The sequence below is a fragment of the Lissotriton helveticus genome, chromosome 9, assembly GCF_964261635.1.
Source record: "Lissotriton helveticus chromosome 9, aLisHel1.1, whole genome shotgun sequence".
Classification (NCBI taxonomy): domain Eukaryota; kingdom Metazoa; phylum Chordata; class Amphibia; order Caudata; family Salamandridae; genus Lissotriton; species Lissotriton helveticus.
Genome location: NC_136070.1, coordinates 129,567,690 through 129,587,255, shown reverse-complemented (window position 1 = coordinate 129,587,255; position 19,566 = coordinate 129,567,690). Strand labels below are relative to the sequence as shown.

The 19,566-nt window shown below is 42.0% G+C and overlaps 1 protein-coding gene across 1 annotated transcript in view; it reads right to left on the bottom strand.

Moving 5' to 3' along the window:
- The window catches only part of RTF1 (RTF1 homolog, Paf1/RNA polymerase II complex component), a 371,191-nt gene that overhangs the window by 313,573 nt on the left and 38,052 nt on the right, over positions 1–19,566 (bottom strand). The window contains exons 2-5 of the mRNA XM_078659620.1: positions 8,399–8,515; positions 2,331–2,487; positions 1,479–1,683; positions 534–648 (exon numbers count right to left, since the gene is read on the bottom strand). Coding sequence (XP_078515746.1) covers positions 534–648; positions 1,479–1,683; positions 2,331–2,487; positions 8,399–8,515 — 594 coding nt within the window. The remainder of the gene's footprint in view (positions 1–533; positions 649–1,478; positions 1,684–2,330; positions 2,488–8,398; positions 8,516–19,566) is intronic.

Sequence of the window (19,566 nt, the reverse complement as noted above, 5' to 3'; positions counted from 1 at the left end):
GTGCTTATGACAGTCAGGTAGACCAGGGACAAGTTCATTTTCAGTGGCGAGCAATTTTGTCTGCAGTTAGGAAGAAGAAACGTTTTGTCACCTTATTAAGTAGACACCTAACTTAAACAGTAGTAACATTTTGTATACAATATTACTAGAACAGATATGTATTTTTCAACAAATAAAAAGGAACAAATAAGTAAATAAAACCATATTTACAAAGGGCACATATAGAAAAAAATACAAATGAAAGCAATAGAACATACAGAAAGGCTAAAATCAAATGCACTTCGGGGAACCAGACAAGCAGGCCCACTGTGAAAGCCAGCTTGAATACCTGCCTTGGGGATAACGGCTTGATCTTGCTAGCAAAGTCACACTAACTTATGGTTTTGTGCTTCTTGCTCACTGAAGTTCACCCCTGAAAAGGTCATGCTGAGTGTATTATATCCATCGGAAAAGTTGGCGAGTTCAACTGGGTGCTAAATAATTCAGAAAAACAAGGTCTTTTATTGGTTGACTGAGCTCAGCATAAATCCTACCTGTGATTCTGGAACTTGTGCAGTTTTCTTCTTCTCTTGTTCTTCATCATGTTTCTTCTTTTTTTCTTTCTTTTCTTTCTTTTTTGCTGTTTTTAGCTTCTTTTTTATTTCAAACCTGACAGCAAAAAACAGCGGAAAACACATTAAAACAAACACAGTAAAGCTGGCAATCAAACCGATCCAAACCAGAGTACTAAATCTGTTGATCTTTTTCAGAATCAATATGTATATACTAGTTAAGCTAGAAACCATTTACCCACGGATAATCATCTGCCCTCAAGTATGGGAAACGTAGATCACATTAGCAAACATATTTCAAACGTGACTGTTAAAGAGACAGACACCCTAGAGGAGTAGATGTTAACTGAATCAGACTTCAGAGTCTACCAAAAGGAAAACTATTGAAGTCCTGCTTCAGAGACTACACCCAATACATTTTGCCCACTGACGCTTAAAATCCAGCAGTGTACTTCACTTAAAACTAGCCATTCATGTAAATAACCAGACAATGGGCCAGCTAAAAACGTTTGCCTGATGCCCATTATCAAAAAGTGTGACTAGTAAACAAGTTGAAGCCACATTGTCAAGAACATTGCGTGTTCTCAGTAAATAGGATGGTGCTACAACCAGGTAATGTATTCACTGAAACTTTAGATTTTGTCATCTTCAGTCTCAAATCACTGCATTGACTGCTTACATCTGGCTATTTCAGTCAGATCAAATCAGCTGCCAAGTGGGAGCTACAGTAATAATTAAAAGGCAAATGCAACTATTTACATACCTGTTCAGACTACTAATGCCTTAATGCAGGCAATCTTAGCATTCAGGTTTCATTCATTTATGATAAACCAGCCCATGTTCACCAGGCAGACTAATGTTTCAAAAAATACTCAAAACATGAGACATGCATCTTACATGAAGAGTAAGTACTTTATGTAAGCTCACCTTCTCTTCAGCACCTCCCTCTTCTCTATCCGGTTAAAGAGTTCTTGCTCCCGCTCTTTCTCAGTCATTTGTTCTAACCTTGCCCGATCTTCTTCGTCACCCATAAGATCGTCCCCATACCCGTCATGGAACTCTTCATCCTCCGACGAGGATTCAGACTCTGAGGTAGTAGACGAGCTGTTGCTGTCAGAGTCGGAAACTTCACCTAAAACAAGGTTTTCTCACTTTTTAAAAAGTTTCAGAAAGTATGCAGCAGTAAACTTTAGCATTCAATTAATACTTCACCGAACAAAACAAGACCAGTGGAAATCTCAAGTTATTGCAGGGGACTGAAACCTAAAATTGCCCCAAAAGAGACAACTTAATGCAATACATTCAAAGTAACAACAAAAAAAGAACAAATGCAAGACAAAATGAAAAGATGATGTAATCAAAACATAGGCCATGGGCATTGTGGTTGTGAGAAAGCAGCTACATCACAATATTGGCATTGTGATGTGTAAGTGATGACGTACACAACCTTTATCAACTGTTTAAGGTTTCTCGAAATTCAACAATGTTGAATTTCGAGAAACTCAACATTCATCCATGTTCTGAGCTGCAGCAGTACATTTTCTTCAATTAGCACTGGTATAAGTCACAAAATTGAATTGTGTGACCATGTGCACAAGTTTGTCCAGAACACCGACCCACTCTGATCAGTGTGAAACTGCTTCATACAGGCCAACTGTTCTGTTATCTCTACAAATTCCAACAGAAGAACAGCCTTCAGGCATCCTTGTGTGTTTGGTCCCACTTTTGAAAAAACACCTGCTCTCACATTGGTGATCTGCTAATGACCAAGTTTCATACCTTCTTCGGGAGCTGAACTTTCAGCAGAACTGTCTTTGTCAGAGCTGTCGGAAGAGGCTGCTTTGCTGGTTTGTTTCTTCGTGGTTCCTTTCTTCTCACTTCCTTTCCCAGTTTTGGCCTTCTTTTTGCTTTTTGTACCCCCTCCACCGACTGTCCACTACAAAGGAAGAGAAAATATGCAGAGATCTATAAAGCAATATATATTCAGAGAGGCTTTCAGCAGTTTAAAAATAGGAGTCAATCCTAGACTATTGATAAAAAAGGGCAAATGGGGCAACAAAAGAAATGAAAGTAGAGTAAAAAACCAAAGAGACAGCGAAACAAAGAGAGAAACAGCAAAAACACACATATTATGTGACTAAAAGAAATAACGAGTACATCACAAGATAAAGGTATGGAATGGAGCATAAAGAAAGTTAGGAGCTAACGAGTGATGGTATACAAAAAAAACATTTTGAGACAGAGAGGGACACACTATTCTAGTGAACACAAATAATGCACAGGAAAGCATGTGATTCAGGACTACAGATTTAATGTGAAGATCGGCAGATGTTCTAACTGTGCAGTATATCACACCATAGGATGGGGGAATCACACAACCCTACTCAAATAAACAAGATAAACACTGCAACTACACAGATACTTACAAGATAAGATGTATTACAATTTATAATTGGTTTGAACACTTAAAACATACTAAAAACCTATAGCTGAAAACAAACATAAAAAGCGCACTGACAAAAGATCCAACATGCCTGCAATTCCCAACAAATAGCCTTGGCCCCACTTTATATCCTGGTCTTGCTAACTCAAGCATGAGTTTGTAATTTCACATTAGTACATGTTATATATTTTTGTCCTAGGAGTATCAACTCAATAATTTGTGTTTCAACCAACTCAATACATTCAAGATTAAATCGAAGTTTTAAAGATTTTTAAATACGTTTATTTAATAGTGAGCCTCAGTGAGAAAGTGAATCTCTTTGGAGTATTTGCTTTAGTTAAGTCTCTATCATACTATTATGCTGTTTCTTTGTGACATGAGAAGGACATTTTTCTGGGACCTAGGTGATGATGATTTGGGGGAAGGTGGGTGGGCTTGAAGAACAGTGAAAAACTAGACGAAACAAATAATGGGAGCTCTGTAGAATCTACCCTACTTGGGATTTTGAAAAGAAGTGCAATACTACAAAATGTACTTCATGATGGATAATTAACCCATATTTAAGCAGATTATAAAATAAAAGGTTGTCGGACAGAGGAGACTAAATCATTTAGGCCTAAGAAAGCATATATGAATTCTATATATGGAAGAGCCTTCTATACATCAACAGCCTTCCTGGAGCTGTGGTAGCAATAGCGGTCAACATGAGGACTCGCGGATTGAATGAGTTCCTGGTTGTTGTACTCGTCTGCCCTGTAACAGAAATTGTTGTTGAACATTTACCAAACAATTGCAGGAGTGGATCAATCTTGAAACTTTCAATACTAAGGATGATGAGGTCATGTACTCAGTACTATGTGAACCAGCACCAAAGCTGAAGAAAACTTTGATGCCTGCAAAAGAGGTGACTCCAGCTACCTCCATCCCACCCTTGCCAGTAGCAACATTATACCAGGCAGCACTCCAAGGACTCCCCTCTTCCAGATAGGGACCCTGGTGAGCCAAATGTATAGTAGAGAGCTGCTGACCACAAACACTGTCAGTTCCTGGCCGAAAACACTGATAACAGCAACCTCAAGGTCTCTATTCAGAACCCGAGGAATCAAGGGTATGGGAGGGAACACGTAAAGAAGCTGAGAGCCCCAAGCTAACTGAAACGTATCCCCTAACGCTCCCCGCATTGGATACTGGAGACAGCAGACTGACGGGCAGTGCGCGTTCATGTGAGTGGCAAATCGATACAACCAAGGAAACACCCCCACATCCTAAAATGTGATGGACCACCTCCGTATGAAGACGCCACTCATGATCGGCTGAGTATTGCAGAATGAGACTGTCCGCACGCACATTCAGCACTCCGGCCAGATGATTTGCAATTACACAATGAGCCCAGGACCAGAGTCGCAGAGCCTCTCTGCAGAGACAATGGAACCCTGCTGCTCTCTGTGTGTTGATGTCCCACATTGCTGTAGAGTTGTCCGTCAGGACCTGAACGAACTGACTGACCACGAAGGGAGGGAAGAAAGGACTTAAAACCCAAACAAATCGCCCGCAATTCTAGAAGACTGATATGAAACAATCTTTCCTCTGGAGACTAAAGACCCTTGACCTCCAGATGAGCTCCCCACCCCAGAGTGGAGGCATCAGTTATCACTGTGCCCACCGGAGAAGGAGGTTGAAAAGCCTTCCCTTCAGACAGGTTGCCTGGAACACTCCACCATGACAACTCCACTGCAGCATCTCTGGAGATTCTGACCACCTCCCCGAGATCTCGGTTGTGTTGAAACCACTGCCTGCGGAGGCACCACTGGAGTGCCCTCATGTGCCAGCGTGCATGATTGACCAACAGTACGCAGGAAGCAACAGAACGAGCAGGCGCTGAACCTTCTCCCTGAAACATTGGAATCATAGCCTGGATGTCTAGAATCCTCTGAGGAGGTGGGAAAGGATAGCTCGCAGTAGTGCCCAGTATTGCCCATATGAACAGGTTGCACTGAGAGGGGACGAGGTGAGATTTGGGTACATATATATAAAAAAAACAAGTCGAACATCAGTCGTGTTGTTACTTGCAGATGATGCAGCACCATCTCTGGCGACCTTGCTTTGAGCAGCCAGTCGTCCAAATAGGGGAAAACAGGAATCCCCAACATCCGGAGATGTGCCGCTACCACCGCCATCACCTTTGTGAAAATTCATGGTGCTGATGCAAGACCGAACTAAAGGACAACAAATTGGTAATGTTGGGATCCCATCGTAAAACGGAGGTACTTCCAATGCAACTTTAGGATGGGAATGTTAAAATTGGCATTCTGTAAAGCGATCAACACCATCCAGTCTTCCTGCTGCAACGCCAGACGAACCGGAGCTAGGGTCAACATCTTGATTGTTTCCTGTTTGGAGTAAAATGTCAAGATCCTGAGGTCTAGGATCAGTCTCAATCGCCCGTCCTTTTTGGGGATCAGGAAATGCTGGGAGTAGCATCCCTGACCCCTTTCCTGCTCCGTGACCACCTCTATCGCACCTTTCTGTAGCAAAGATAGAACCTCCTGCTGCAAAAGCAACAGATGGTCCTCCGAACACCAACCCTGACATGGGGGAAAGGAGGGGAAATCTCCCGGAAAGGAAGGGTGTATCTATTTTCTACGACATCCAAACCCCAGAGATCTAATGTAACAGTTTCTCAGTTCATCGAAAATACGACACAGACCTCCCACAGGTCCAACATGCACACAAATGGGGGATCTAGAGCTGCTTCCCTGCAGGACTAGTTGGGGGAACAGGAGAGGGGTAGGAGGAGGAGACTTGTTGGCCAGCTGAGCCTCGCAAGCGACCTCTACCTTTCCCTCTGCATGTTCTATACTGCTGGTTCGCCTGCTGTTGCTGCTGGGCCCGAAATGGAGTAGCTTCTCCAAAGCCAGAAATATATTTGATAACCAAATCCCCTTGGTTGACACTGCAGGCCTAGTGATCCAGCAGCGGCTCTACAGTCTTTAAAGAGCTGTAGTGTTGAGTCCGCTTTGGATCCGAAATGTCTAGGGCCATCAAAAGGTAAATCCAAAAGGGTGGACCGAAAGTCAGGAGAGAAACCAGACCTCAGCCAGGCATGCCTTCTAGTTGCCACTGAGGAACCCATCACTCTAGTCTAATCAGCGTGTCAAGCCCTGATTGAATAACCTGACAGGGCGCAGCTCGAGTGTCCGACAGCATCTCCGCAAAATGCCCTGGACATCCTCTGAGAGTTTAGGAATCACCTCTTTAGCTGAATACATCAATGCATGGGTGTTGCGACCCAGTAGGCACGTAGCGTTTGTCGACTTTATAGCCATACTGGCTGATGAAAATATCTTCTTCTCTGATTGCTCCATCTTTTTTGATTCCCTATCTCTAGAAGTGGGCAAAGAAGAGCCAGAAGATTGCTCTAAAGAGCATGAGGGGTGGCACAATATGTGCTGCAGCCCTTGGCGGCCTTCCCTTGTCACAGTGCCCTTGGTATCCATGGTACCTTTTACAAGGGACTTGTATGTTGCCAGAGGTGCCAATTGGGGGGTACAGCTTTGGGAAAGAACACAGGCCCTTGGAACTTGATTAGCAGGGACCCAGGGCACATCAAGTCAAAGTGTATCAGAAATCTGGCAAAAAGTGGGGTGTTTCTGCAACAGAAACCAACTTTCCTACACATTAACTTCTCACTCCTGACGGTGCAATTAAGTCAAAATTTGTGGCCAAGAAAGATGCATGTCTTCGATGGAAGAAATAATGGTTGCCTGCGAGGCACAGCATCAGTTTTAAGACCCTCTGCCTCATGCATTAAGCTTACTATAGGCTTGACTGCTCTTCTACCAGGAAATATCTTACTTTGCACAGGGCTCAATGGCCTCTTAGTTAAAAGCAACACCGATTTGAATGGAACCCCTTTCGACCAAGAAGAATGATGGCAGTGGTGGCCCTTCGGTAAGTTATAAAGGCCCTAAACTCTATATAAAAAAAAAAAAAAAAAAAAAAGAAAAGGTTCATTTTCATCTCTCCTGTCTCCAGAATCATGTTTTTGGGAAATCTCTTAAAACAGGTTAGTTCTAGTTAATCCCTACACAGTACATTTCAGTGAGATCGGTCCTCACAATTTCCGTCAACGTGGGTGCATTTTTTAACCCTTCGTCTACCATTCATGTGGCCTAGAATTTGTACTGAAAGAAGTATAGGAAGCAGGATGGTGTGATTTTACAAGAATTATGTTATTTAAAATTGTTAAAAGTTACAAATATGAACGTCAAAAACTATTTTTGCAAAACTCAGTCTCAAAGTATTACGGGCATTACAAAATTCGGGAAATGAAAATGGCATCCATCCCTCAACTGAGACTAAAAATACATACCTTTCTACTTCATTCCCAATTTTCGTTCAGATTATTTTTCAATGTGCAGTGATGCATGGCCTAACTTGTTTGATGGACAATAGTTTGGAGGATTCATTTCTCTGTGTGATCAGATCCGTGGAATGACTTTCCAAATTTATAACCTCACCTTGTAAAGATTTTAATTAATCAAACAATAAAAGATCTATCTAACCCGAGTGATGCATGGCGGGCACTCAATTAAAACCCACTGCAAACCACAACTCTATGTAGTAAAAGGTTTTGAGCTAACAATGGAAGTTGACTATTTCTGCAACTAGAGGTTGGGATTCTTGGGAATGTAGTAATCAGTCACTTTTGTAGGTTGGTATTGAGTACAAACATTTATAGATGTAAATATCATGGACCATTTCACTTTACTTCTCTATTGATATTCACTATTTTGTCAATTCAATGAGAATTTTGGGGAGTGAACCTAGACTAATCTATACAAATAAACTATTGAGAGATGTCAAAACTCGGTCTAGTTTTCGGAAATGTGTGGTTTTCTGGGCTAGTCCATAATATTCTAAATTATTTATACAAACTGCAAGCAAGTACAAACAGTAAAATAGGAAATACTGGCATTCACTTAAAACAGAGGTTAAATAAGGGTGAACACATTTTATTGCTTGTTTCCTGTTCCATAAAGCAAAGAAGAAGCCTTCAGGTAATGTTTTTGCTTGTTTTAGGATACAAAAAAAAGGGGAGGGGGCTCACTCAATAGATGTTTTCTCTCTAAAAATGTATTTTGCCAGAAATTGGACTATGCTCACACAGCTCCATAATAGTTCTATGAATTAAAAAAAGAGAATTGTATTTGCAATCTCATGTGCGGGTCTGACATAGAGTTTGGGAAGGACACACATTTCTCCTGGATCTAAACTGGGAGGAAAATGTTATAAAGAATGTGACCTTTCTCAACTGACCACAATTTCTGTATCCCTTAAAATACAGTGATCAAAATCAATATTTTTTTGACCAAACCCAGATATAGGTGGCAAAGGAACCTACCTCATCATCACTATCTGATGTTTCAGAGTCTGAAGAAACAGATGGTTTCGTAACAGTAACTGGTGACTCTTTCTCTTCAGAATCGCTGCGTTTCCTCTTTGCCAGAGATAGGAGTTCCTGCCAACATACAAAACAGGTTTAAAAATAGATGTCAACAAACAATAAAGTAGACTTTAAAACATACAACCATGGGATTTCCTTAAATTAGGAGTTTTAAATGGTATACAAAGTTGTCACATTCAGCTCTTTGTTTTGCTGTACCAACGAGCGATATAGGCTAACTCTTGAGTGCTCCAGGAGGACAATATGAAATCCAGGGGAAAGCTTTTCAACAACGAGATCAAAGGTTTCGTAAGATTTTTTTTTTTTTTTAAGGGAGGACCATAAGGCACCAATGTTCTTGCGAGAACCAAAGACAGACCCCTTGGAGGCTGGTTGACATTTGACCTAAGTATGCATCAACAGTCAGGATGGGAGTTATTACACGGAACCTGAAAAGAACATCTTACACAACTCACTGGTAAAACATTTTAAATTACACCATTTCCAACAGTATGGATTCAGGAGGGAAATACATCAATTAAGGCAGTGTTGATGACAGATTAAGTTGAGGTAATATCTTAACTTGGGAATTTAGGTCTATAGGTGTTGTGTCATAACCACCGATGACAGTGTTAACTTTAAATTCCATGTAAATATTCCGATTAGGTAAGTTTAAATTATTTGTAACATAAAAAATGTTGCATACAAGTTACAGCCAACCTTGTGTAGAAACAACCAGTGTTTGGAAAAGGGTGAAATATGACAAGAATACTAGAGATACAATTGAATTATATGCTGGAGTCCAAGAAGCAATGATTAGGCATTATGAGCAGGTTGTTGCGATGTGTGAGAGAGGCAGAAGATGCTAATAGTAAGGTAATAAGTTCAATTCAATCAGTGAATACTTTATTTCGCATTTTAAAAACAAATGCATAAAAAGTTCTGATTAAAATATACAGCCATGTCAATACCTTATCATAAATTATCTTTAAATGGTTGTATCTAAAAAGAAACCATATATATATATATATATATATATATATATATATATATATATATATATATATATATATATATATATATATATATATATATATATATATATATATATATATATATATATATATATATATAGCTCCACTTGCACCTGCCTGTCGCACTCCTTGGCTGGTGCCTGCTAGTCGGGGGTGCACCCGACAACAATATCGGCTCAAAACAACCCTACCCCGTAATGCAGCGGGAATCAGCACTCCATTACTCTATTACTGACGAAGGGCGAGTGCCGAAAGCGCGTTTTAATAAAACTGAATCGTGAATTTACCCTGGAGTGCTGCTTCCTGATTCCCGCTGCATTACGGGGTAGGGTTGTTTTGAGCCGATATATCGGCTCAAAACAACCCTACCCCGTAATGCAGCGGGAATCAGGAAGCAGCACTCCAGGGTAAATTCACGATTCAGTTTTATTAAAACGCGCTTTCGGCACTCGCCCTTCGTCAGTAATAGAGTAATGGAGTGCTGCTTCCTGATTCCCGCTGCATTACGGGGTAGGGTTGTTTTGAGCCGATATTGTTGTCGGGTGCACCCCCGACTAGCAGGCACCAGCCAAGGAGTGCGACAGGCAGGTGCAAGTGGAGCATATATATATATATATATATATATATATATATATATATATATATATATATATATATATATATATATATATATATATATATATATATATATATATATATATATATATAATTTATCTATCTCTTGGTACATAAAAATTGTTCATGCTCAGCATATTGTGAGCAAATTAAGCATTTTGTCAGATGTTTGCTAGACTGCATGTTTTAAATGCTGCACAGAGAAGCGAAGCCACCGCCAAGCAAACATACAGGATCTCTAGTTGAAGCAAAACACACATTGCCGAGATAGGATTACGCAGGCAACATTTCTTCAGAAGTGGCACAATTAATCTTTTCCTCTCAGTTTCATAAAAATGGCAAAAAAACATTAAGTGTTTGATTGACTGGATTGGAAGTCACATGGACATTGTCCTAGTTGGGTCTCAGAAAACACGTTCACTGGGTATCCCAGCATTACGTTACATATCCCAACCTAAACCTTGTTAAGTGAAAACAATGAGGATTATAAGTCACGCGACCCAGATACGAAGATGGGCCATGCACTAGAGAAGCTCTCTTGTTATAGGCAGTTACAGTGGCTTTACGTTTATTTCTGTGCTCTTTCTTTTGTGCATTTCTCTATGAAAAGATTTATTAATTTTGCTTTTGAAAAAGATTTGCATTGCATTGAATGGTCAACACACATTTAAAATGCGTGGATTCATCAGTACCCTCTCCTGTTTCCAGATAGACAGCCAAAGTAACAGGGGAGCCATTTTAATCGTATCAGAAATATACGGTAAGCCTAGTTCTTTGTGTGTGATTACATTATTGCATGCCTTAGAAACTGACAGTAACCTTTTAGTGAACCCGTCCTCAATTTTTGGGAAGAAAATCCACATTAGATATACCCTATACTGCTGCCCCATATGTGGCCACCTATACAGTTTTTGCAAAATACATTTTGACCATCTCTGGTATTGGTTTATTGCCCAGCATTGACGCAAACCTAAAGATTACGGCTATCCTTTTATTCATCTGTATCACCCTCGAGGACACCATCTTTCTCCAGCCTAAGTTATTATTAAAGTTGATGCCTAAGTATGAGAAATTAGCTACTATGTAAACTTCTCTGTGTGATATTATATATTCCTTTCTTTTTGTTTTTATTCGATTTTGTATGTTAGCACAGTACAACCGGTTCAAGCCAAAACATATAGCCAAGCATTGCATCATTACGTCAGAGACACATTCCATCACGAGAAAATCACAAGTGTACAGTAAGAAAGCATTTGGGAGTGAACATTGTACAATAATTTCCGAGCCTTTAGTCATCCTCTGAATCCTCACTAGTGTCATCTTGATCTGGTGGCGGCTTGCAAATATTCCCCCTATATCTGTTCCATGCCCCCCAAAGACTGGACCATTTTCTTGGGCAACCCCTACTACTGAACACCGCCCTCTCCACTATCATGGCCGCGTCCATGTCCTTACACCAGGCTGTTAGTGGAGGCCTTTCTGCTCTGCCCCACCTCTGCGCTATATTCCACTCGGCCACCATCATGCCCATTATGACCCAACTCTGGCCTGAACGCGCGAGATCATTTGGTTCCCATATATTTAACAGGCAACGTCTGGGCTCAGGCAGCTTCGTGACCCCCTCAGAGTGTGACATTGACCTTACCACTTGTGCCCAGTAGTCGGCTATTTTTGGACAATCCCATATGGTGTGGTAGAAGGTTCCTACCTCCCCGCACCCTCTCAAACAGTAGGGGTGAGCTATTCGTCCCATTTTATGTAAGGTGTGTCTTGTGTAGTAGGAGCGGTGTAGAATGCGCAATTGTACTAGTCTAAGGCGTGAGGGAATGCCTATTTCTTTCGGAGACGACAGTGCTTCCTGCCATTCCGTGTCATCACTCTCCCCAATATCGTTAGTCCATTTTTCCCTTAGTGTCCCCATCAGATCGGGCATATCATTCACCAGTTTTCGGTTGGTTAAGGAGGTCGCCTTCTTCGGCATGTAATCTGTTAACAGCCTATCTTTCAGAGGGGACGCTTCTGGAACTTCAGAGTCAGGTGGGAGCGCTGTTACCAGGGCATGTCGAATTTGGTTATAACGGAACATTTCAGAGGGGGCCAAGTCATATTGCTGTCTTAACTTATTGAAGGGAATCGCACCACCTTTTTGCCACAAATCTCCAATCGTGGAGATCTCAATGTCATCCCAGCGATCGAAACCTTTGCTGTGTCTGAGTTTTCCTAGTCGTTTTGTATCCCACAGTGGAGTAAGCTGCGTTAGCACCCATTGCCATCCTAGCTTTACCTGAGCCATGTGCCATGTCCCAATTTTGTCAATGACAGTTAGTAGGACATGAAATAGTACTCCTAGAAAATATTTGTGAACTGTATTTTAGCATGAGCAAATATGCATGTGTAGATTTGCTCATGCGAAAATGTGAGTGTTTGAAAGTTCACTTTCCCTCAAATCACTTTTTTTCCCAACTCTGGAAGAAGGTTTACATTTGCCATTGTCAGGAGTACCTTTCCAACATTTCTCAGTATGGGAAAAGATTAGAGAAGAGCTGTTAAAAACCCTTAAAACATTCAAGCTAATAAGTTTGCACAGACTCAAAAGGGCACTATAATCCACTATCCTGCTCTGAAAAATGGCTCCTTACAACAGGATTTTTTATTGACCATGGGGGCAGGTGACCTGCTGTAACTTGCTGTGACCCACGAACAGGAACCTTGCTATTGGTTTGCCTGGTGGTTTGTTCACAGCTTGTCCAAACCCCGCCTTTGAGGCCTGCCCCGAACATTTGTGACAGACGGCCTCAACGCCCCGCTCACCACTCTCCATAGCCACCATCAATTGCGCCTTTTACCCACCGGCCACCTCCCACAGTGTTGAGATGCTAGGGGCTGCTGGGATCCCAAATCTGCAATAAAAGGGCAGGGGCCCAGCATTCTTGTCCTCTTTCAAAAGGCCCGGTGATTACCACCTGCGCATCGAGCGGAGCGAGAATTCAAGTGGCGAAAACATCATGAAACCACCAGCTTTTTGCTGGCGTTTTCATGAAGTTCATGTGAACCACGTGTTCAAACATGAACGCGCATCAGCCTCCCTCCATTTGCCGCACAGCACATCAAAGGGCTTCGCCCAGCGTGCGCTCTGCGGATTCTCCTCCCCTAATTGAATCATGGCCGGCCGCACTTTCAGTTTCCCGCACAGCCTTCCTTGGATTTCTCCTCCCCCTCCCCAGCCAGATTTACTGCAACACTCCAGTCTCTTGATCGTCTGTTATTGCCTCGTTTTCTTATATTTCCTTTCTAATCTGGCTCTCAGACACTTGCTTTTTCCTGTGCCTAGTTGCAGTCTCGCCGTTTCCACATTCTCCACACTGACTCCTCTCTAAATATTTTCTTCCCTTCCTCTCCCTTGTCGCTTAAAACATGTAAATTGATTGCCCTTGTCTCACTTTCTATCACCTTGCCACTCCAGGCTTCCCCCTTCTCTCGCCTTCCCCTGCCCTAACATCCATGTACTCATAACCTCTTCTCGTTTCTATATTTAACCCTTTCTCTCTACTTCTCGTTTCTATATTTCACCTTTTCTCTCCACTCCTCCTTTTTCCTGTCCTCTCTGCGAATCCACTCCTTTTCTCTTTTCCCCGAATAGCAGTGTGTTTCCGGACGGCTCCGTCTCTAGGCTTAACGCAACGAATGCCGAGTCATTGCTTAATTACAGCTTTACTAGAATAGATAACCAGCGCTGTGCGTCTTTCCTAACCGAACTTGTCAGTCTAGTGACTGACAGCGTTTCTTCGACTATTGCGGCAAGGCGCGAAGGCTACACACATTTGCACTTCACTTCCTCACAGAACTACCACAATTGTTCCTTAAGGGAGGAGGCGGCAATGAGTACTGGGTCCAAGTGCAACAAGCATTGGCATTGCCAATAGGTCTCGCTTGTGGGACCTTATAAGTATTTAGTTTTGCAGCACAATATCCTTGTTGCATAATCGGATATTGTGCTGCAAAACTAAATACTTATAAGGTCCCACAAGCGAGACCTACTGGCAATGCCAATGCTTGTTTCTTTTGTGCCGCATAAACTTGGAACAACCTGCCAGTGCATCTCAGGAATTCTACTGAGCGCCTTTCTTTTAGGAACGGAGCTCCTTTCTTTTAGGCAGGGGTTGAAGACATGGCTGTTCTCCGAATAAGACGCCACACCAATGGAAATCGGTTACAGTGCTCAGCGCCAGGACACCTTCGGGTATAAGCGCGCTGTAAAAGCTCTAATAACATAACATAAGGACATCCTCATTCTTATTCTACCCATGCTTTTACGCAGGCTGCAATTTGAGGAAAGCTGTGATGCAGCGGGCGGCAGCACTATAATAGAAGTGAGAGAAGAGACAGCACGAGACTCACAGTTCTTGGTCGGCGGTGGGGGCAGGACCACGGGCCCCTGTGTCCTTTTCGGCATGAAAGCTGCCAGCACACTTGCCAGCACCCGGAGGTGCCTTATCAGCCTGTGGGCGTCAAGAGTGGGCCTGTCAGCACCCGGAAGAGGCCAGGCCAGGCTGGCCTTCTTGGTTTTTGTTACTGGATTATTTCATCTGAAGGAGACTCACCAATTCTACGGTTCAAGAAGTGCCAAGATAGGTAAGAGGAAATTGTAAGGGGAATGAACATGGTACAAACACCCTCTACGCCCATTTCACTGGATAGAATGATACAGCGCGCTATGATGGCCATTAATAATGAGATTAATCATACCGAGAGAAGGCTGTCCTAACTGCTGACGGGTCTGGTGTCCCTAATAGCTCTACAGTCTCGCCCTGTTCTATAGTCTCCTTGTTAAATATTCAAGAGCAATTAACTTTGGACACAGTGGCACCAGTACCAAGTGCTATATCGTTGCAGTTGAGTGAAAGTTCTCCTGACAGTCCACCCCATTATAGGCAGGCTAAGCGACCGAAGCAAATAATGAAATCTAAGGCCAATAGAAAAGTCACTCGAACTTCCCTACCTTCAAAGTGGCCAGCTGTTGCCTCAGTTTCTCCCATGTTATGTATGGAGCAAGTCCGGGATGATTGGCCACTGGAGAGGGAGCTCTTGGCTAAAGTTACATGTCTTTTACAGGCAGAACTGCTACCAATTATTTGCCAAATTAGAAGACCTAAACAGCACCATGCTGAATAGTAAGAAGTCGGTGGGCATTGTAGAGCGAGCATGTTCTTTTTGGGATAAGGGTGTTAACAGAACAGCAGGTCCCGAAGCTTCGTTAAGGCATGCATGAGGACTATTCTCTTGAGCATTTTCCCCCTTGCCTGGTGCCTCTAAAGTAGGAGGGAACCACTCGAATACTCTTCCAAATTCATATACTCAGAGGGCCCCACCCTGATATTAAGAACAAAGCCGGACATTACGGACCGCCCCACTGCAATACAGGGTCACGGGTGCAAAGAAAATGGAGAAAGGGAAGATGCCCAAGTGGAAGTACAACCAGGTTTGCCTCCAGTCTCTTGTCCAAATGTAATTATTCTAGCTGATGTCCCTGATTTAAGGAGGGGTTAAAAGGAGTCATATGAACAGTTATACAACAAGCCCGAACTGGCTGGGCCATTATATAAGTTTCCCACCTAGATTGGCCAATAATATTTTGATGTTAAGGTGGGTGAGGTGGATTGGCACTGGGAGGGCAGATAGACAAGGAGACTGTATTGTTAACTTAAATACTCAAAATCTGGCTAAAAGCATATTATTTAGAAATCGTAGTACCCAGCTGGAATACAGCAACATTGTATTATTGTCATTAGCTTATTTTTTTTAACCAAATGTTCAAGCCATTTGGGCTCCTATTTGAGCCTGTAAAGTACTTAGGGGGAGCGTACATGCAGTCCCAATGGCAACTGAAGGGGACCCGGTGAGCCAGTTGAGTCCTTTTGGTATATCTACATACAAGCGGTTTGATACCATTGCAGTTGTAGATTGACTTCTCAGAGAAGATAATGGATTTCCTCAGTATGATATTAGAGAGGAGGTGAATGTGTGTGTTACTGATGCAATAGGGACTGGGGCAGGAGTGCCTTTGTACACCTCAAAAACTAACCGGACCCTAATTAACTGGAACATTGCAGGATTAAGCTCATTACTAGCAGACGACAGGGGCTGAAACTATACAAAACATATGGGTTAGTGTGTTTCCAAGAGACCTGGGATGTAGAGGGGATTTCGTTTATGGATGGGTTTGTCATCTTTCGGACTTTTGCAGTGGCAACCCCTGCATGGCAGAGCGAAAGGGGACTTGGCGACGTTCTTAAATCTAAGATTAGATTGCGCAGCAGAACAAATAGCATTTGACTCTGGAAATATTTTCAGTGTGTAATTATCTTTTCCACACAAAATTAGGGTTTTGATAATTCATTTCTATATTTCCAGACGTAGCACTGGATGTAGAGCTAAGAAGATTCTGTGAAAATACATTGTTAGAGTGGTCCTTTGCACCAATAGTTCTGTCGGTTGGGGATTTTAACTTACATCCTTGCAAGGCACGTGTTGAGAAAGGAGGGATCAAGTGAGGCCGCACAGTAGATTCATTTTAAGCACTCAGGTCAGGGAGATAATTGTAATCTTATATTTTCAGAATTTCATCTTATTAATCTTTGAAATAAAGTAGAGTATGACTCCCCTAGGTTAGTCCCCACTTATAAGGGTACAGGTAATAATACAACTATTGAGTATATTTTCGCATCTACACACTTGATTCTGTTTCTGGTGGTATTTAGAACAGTATGGAGTAGCTTCAGTGTCCATAAACCAATCATGGCAGAAGTTGGTTGGTATGAGTTTATGGATAAGACCTCCACCACTTATAAAGACCCACTTATACTTAAAACGCATGGTAGACATATTAGCTAGGTCATTCCGGAGCTTTTTTTTTTTTTTAGGAAATTAGTATTGGTGTGTAGCCGGGAATTTGAGGTGTATTTGAATACGGACTCATGACCGAGCAATTGTGGATTCATTCTCTACCATTTGAACGGAGGGACAATCAGCTTCAGACCTTAAACAAAAGCCACGGCTGACATGCGCCGTTAAAGCAGCTAGGAGGGTGTATGTGTTGTCTCGCAGGAATAGAATAAGCGACTTGGAGAGAAGCCTGGGAAAAGCTCAAGGAGGCTTGCATATCTGGAGACCGCGCAACCTTCTGGAATGTCGGAAACCAGCCATTATTTACTGCAGGAGCAGTAACAAATTTGAGCTCAGCTATACTCAAGCAAAAGTTGGTGCTCACCTTGGTCATATATACACGAGTGACAGTGATTCTCATTTTATTACATCTCCAGCCAGAGAAACTAAGGTCTAGTTTGAATTGGAAGAGGCGAGGGGTGGTATAATGTACACCTGTGAAGGCTCCGGGCCCGGATGGGACACCAGGAGACCTTTCTAAATAATATGTAGACCTTTGGGCCCCATTAATCACACAACACCTTAATGCGGTAGCATGAGGCCATATTCCTTCATCATGGAAGCAATCAGTTATAGTCCCAGTTTTATAAAAAGTGAACTGAGCCAATCCATTGTGCTGCCATCCAATCTCTCTGATTGACACAGAAGTAAAAGTTCTGGGTAGGGTCTTGTTGAAGCGATTAACGTATTGGAAAATAACAAGAACATCTTGGCAGAAATTCAATACGGGTTCAGACCGGGCCGAGATGACATAGAACAAAATGTTATTTGATATCCCTTAGTCAATAAATATACAGTTGATAAAAGGGAAAGTATACATCTAGCCTTCATGGACCAAGGCATTGCATTTGACACAGTGGTGAGATGTAATCTGTGCTGAGTGGAAGGGGGATGGATGAGGCCCTAGTGGCGTTTTTACATGATTTGCACACAGTGCTTGAAGCCTCAGTAAGATGTATGTATGTATGGCATATTTATATAGCGCAGAGACGCAAGATACGGCTCATCAGGAGAATGCACTATGCACTTTCAGTTAGAGAAGGGGGTTTATTTTATACATTAACCCCTTCGACGCTCATGACGAGCTCAGCTCGTCATGAGTTACGCCTCTCGTACACTCATGACGAGCTGAGCTCGTCATGTAACGCGGGTTTTTAAAAAACCCAGCGCACAGCGGGAAAACCGCTAGCGTTTATGCGGTTAATCATTTAGATACATTTTTACGGGAACATTGTAAAGATGTACGGAAGGTAGGAAATGCAATGGTCCCTGCCCTGTTGTACGCAGATTATTCTGTTCTTCTTGCGCATGCAGCCAACGGTTTACAATTATTACTATGTTGATTTTATGGAAAATCTGGGCCTAAAAATTAATTAAACCAAATCATACCATGATAATGGGACCCAGAAATACCAAAAGTAAAACTCATGTAATAAAGGATCATGATATGGGTATGGTGGACAAGTTTTGTTACTTAGGCATCTTGTTGGATGACAAATTGACCTGGGTTCCCTTACTGTGATCACACATTCAATCTTTTAATAGGGTCGTCTATACTATTGATGCCTTCTCTAGGTGATTAGGCTATAGCATATAAAGTGTATATTACAACTCTATAATGCAAAGCGTGTCCCAACTGTATCCTTTGGAGCGTAGATCTGGGGTTATAAGTCTTCCCCTTTCTATACAAGTGGCCAAAAAACATGGTTTAGAAAATTGTTATGGATTCCGCAGAGTGTACCTGCAGAAATAGTGCATGATGAGATGGAAGCAGGCTTTATTGCTGATTATATACAGTTGCACCACGTACGGTTATGGTTCTAGATATGGGTTGAAAGCGAGTTAGAATTCAATAGATTCATTTTGAGAGATTGTTTAAATACGGAATATAGCATGCACATACCCTGGTTGAGTTATATAAAAATGACACTGAAAGATTTGGGCAAATCCCATCTCTATAATTCACCAGAGCTCACCTCCAAGCTTGATATCACGTGGGTTAAGGAAGATTTATGGCATATACAAGTAGTCAGAGCCTTGTGTATATGCCCCAGCACAAACACTGCTATACACATTATGTGATGGTGAAATCTATGAATAAAATTGAACCATACCCAACACTGGATACACCGTCCATGCACAGGAGGTTTTTAACATATTTACGTTTGAATATGTTACCTCAGTTACGAGTGGGAAGGCATAAGCCATCAGGCACCTCCCCCAACCCCATCTACACGTTACATGCCCTCTGCATTATATATACACATTTTATATTGTTTTAATTTGTCCTAAATGGGCCAAGCTGCGACAAATATATCTGCCCATTCCTCATGCCTCTGTAAGATTCAGAAAAAACAGCTCTATTATACCTGCAATTTTTAGACAACATCCATATAGGTTGCCATTTAGCTAGGTTTTTAGCAGAGGTGTATTATGCTCATGTATGATAGTGTATTTTATGGTATATCTATGAAATTGAATTTTATGTTATGTTCATGAATTTACTGATGTTGTGATTTTACTTCTATGATTAAT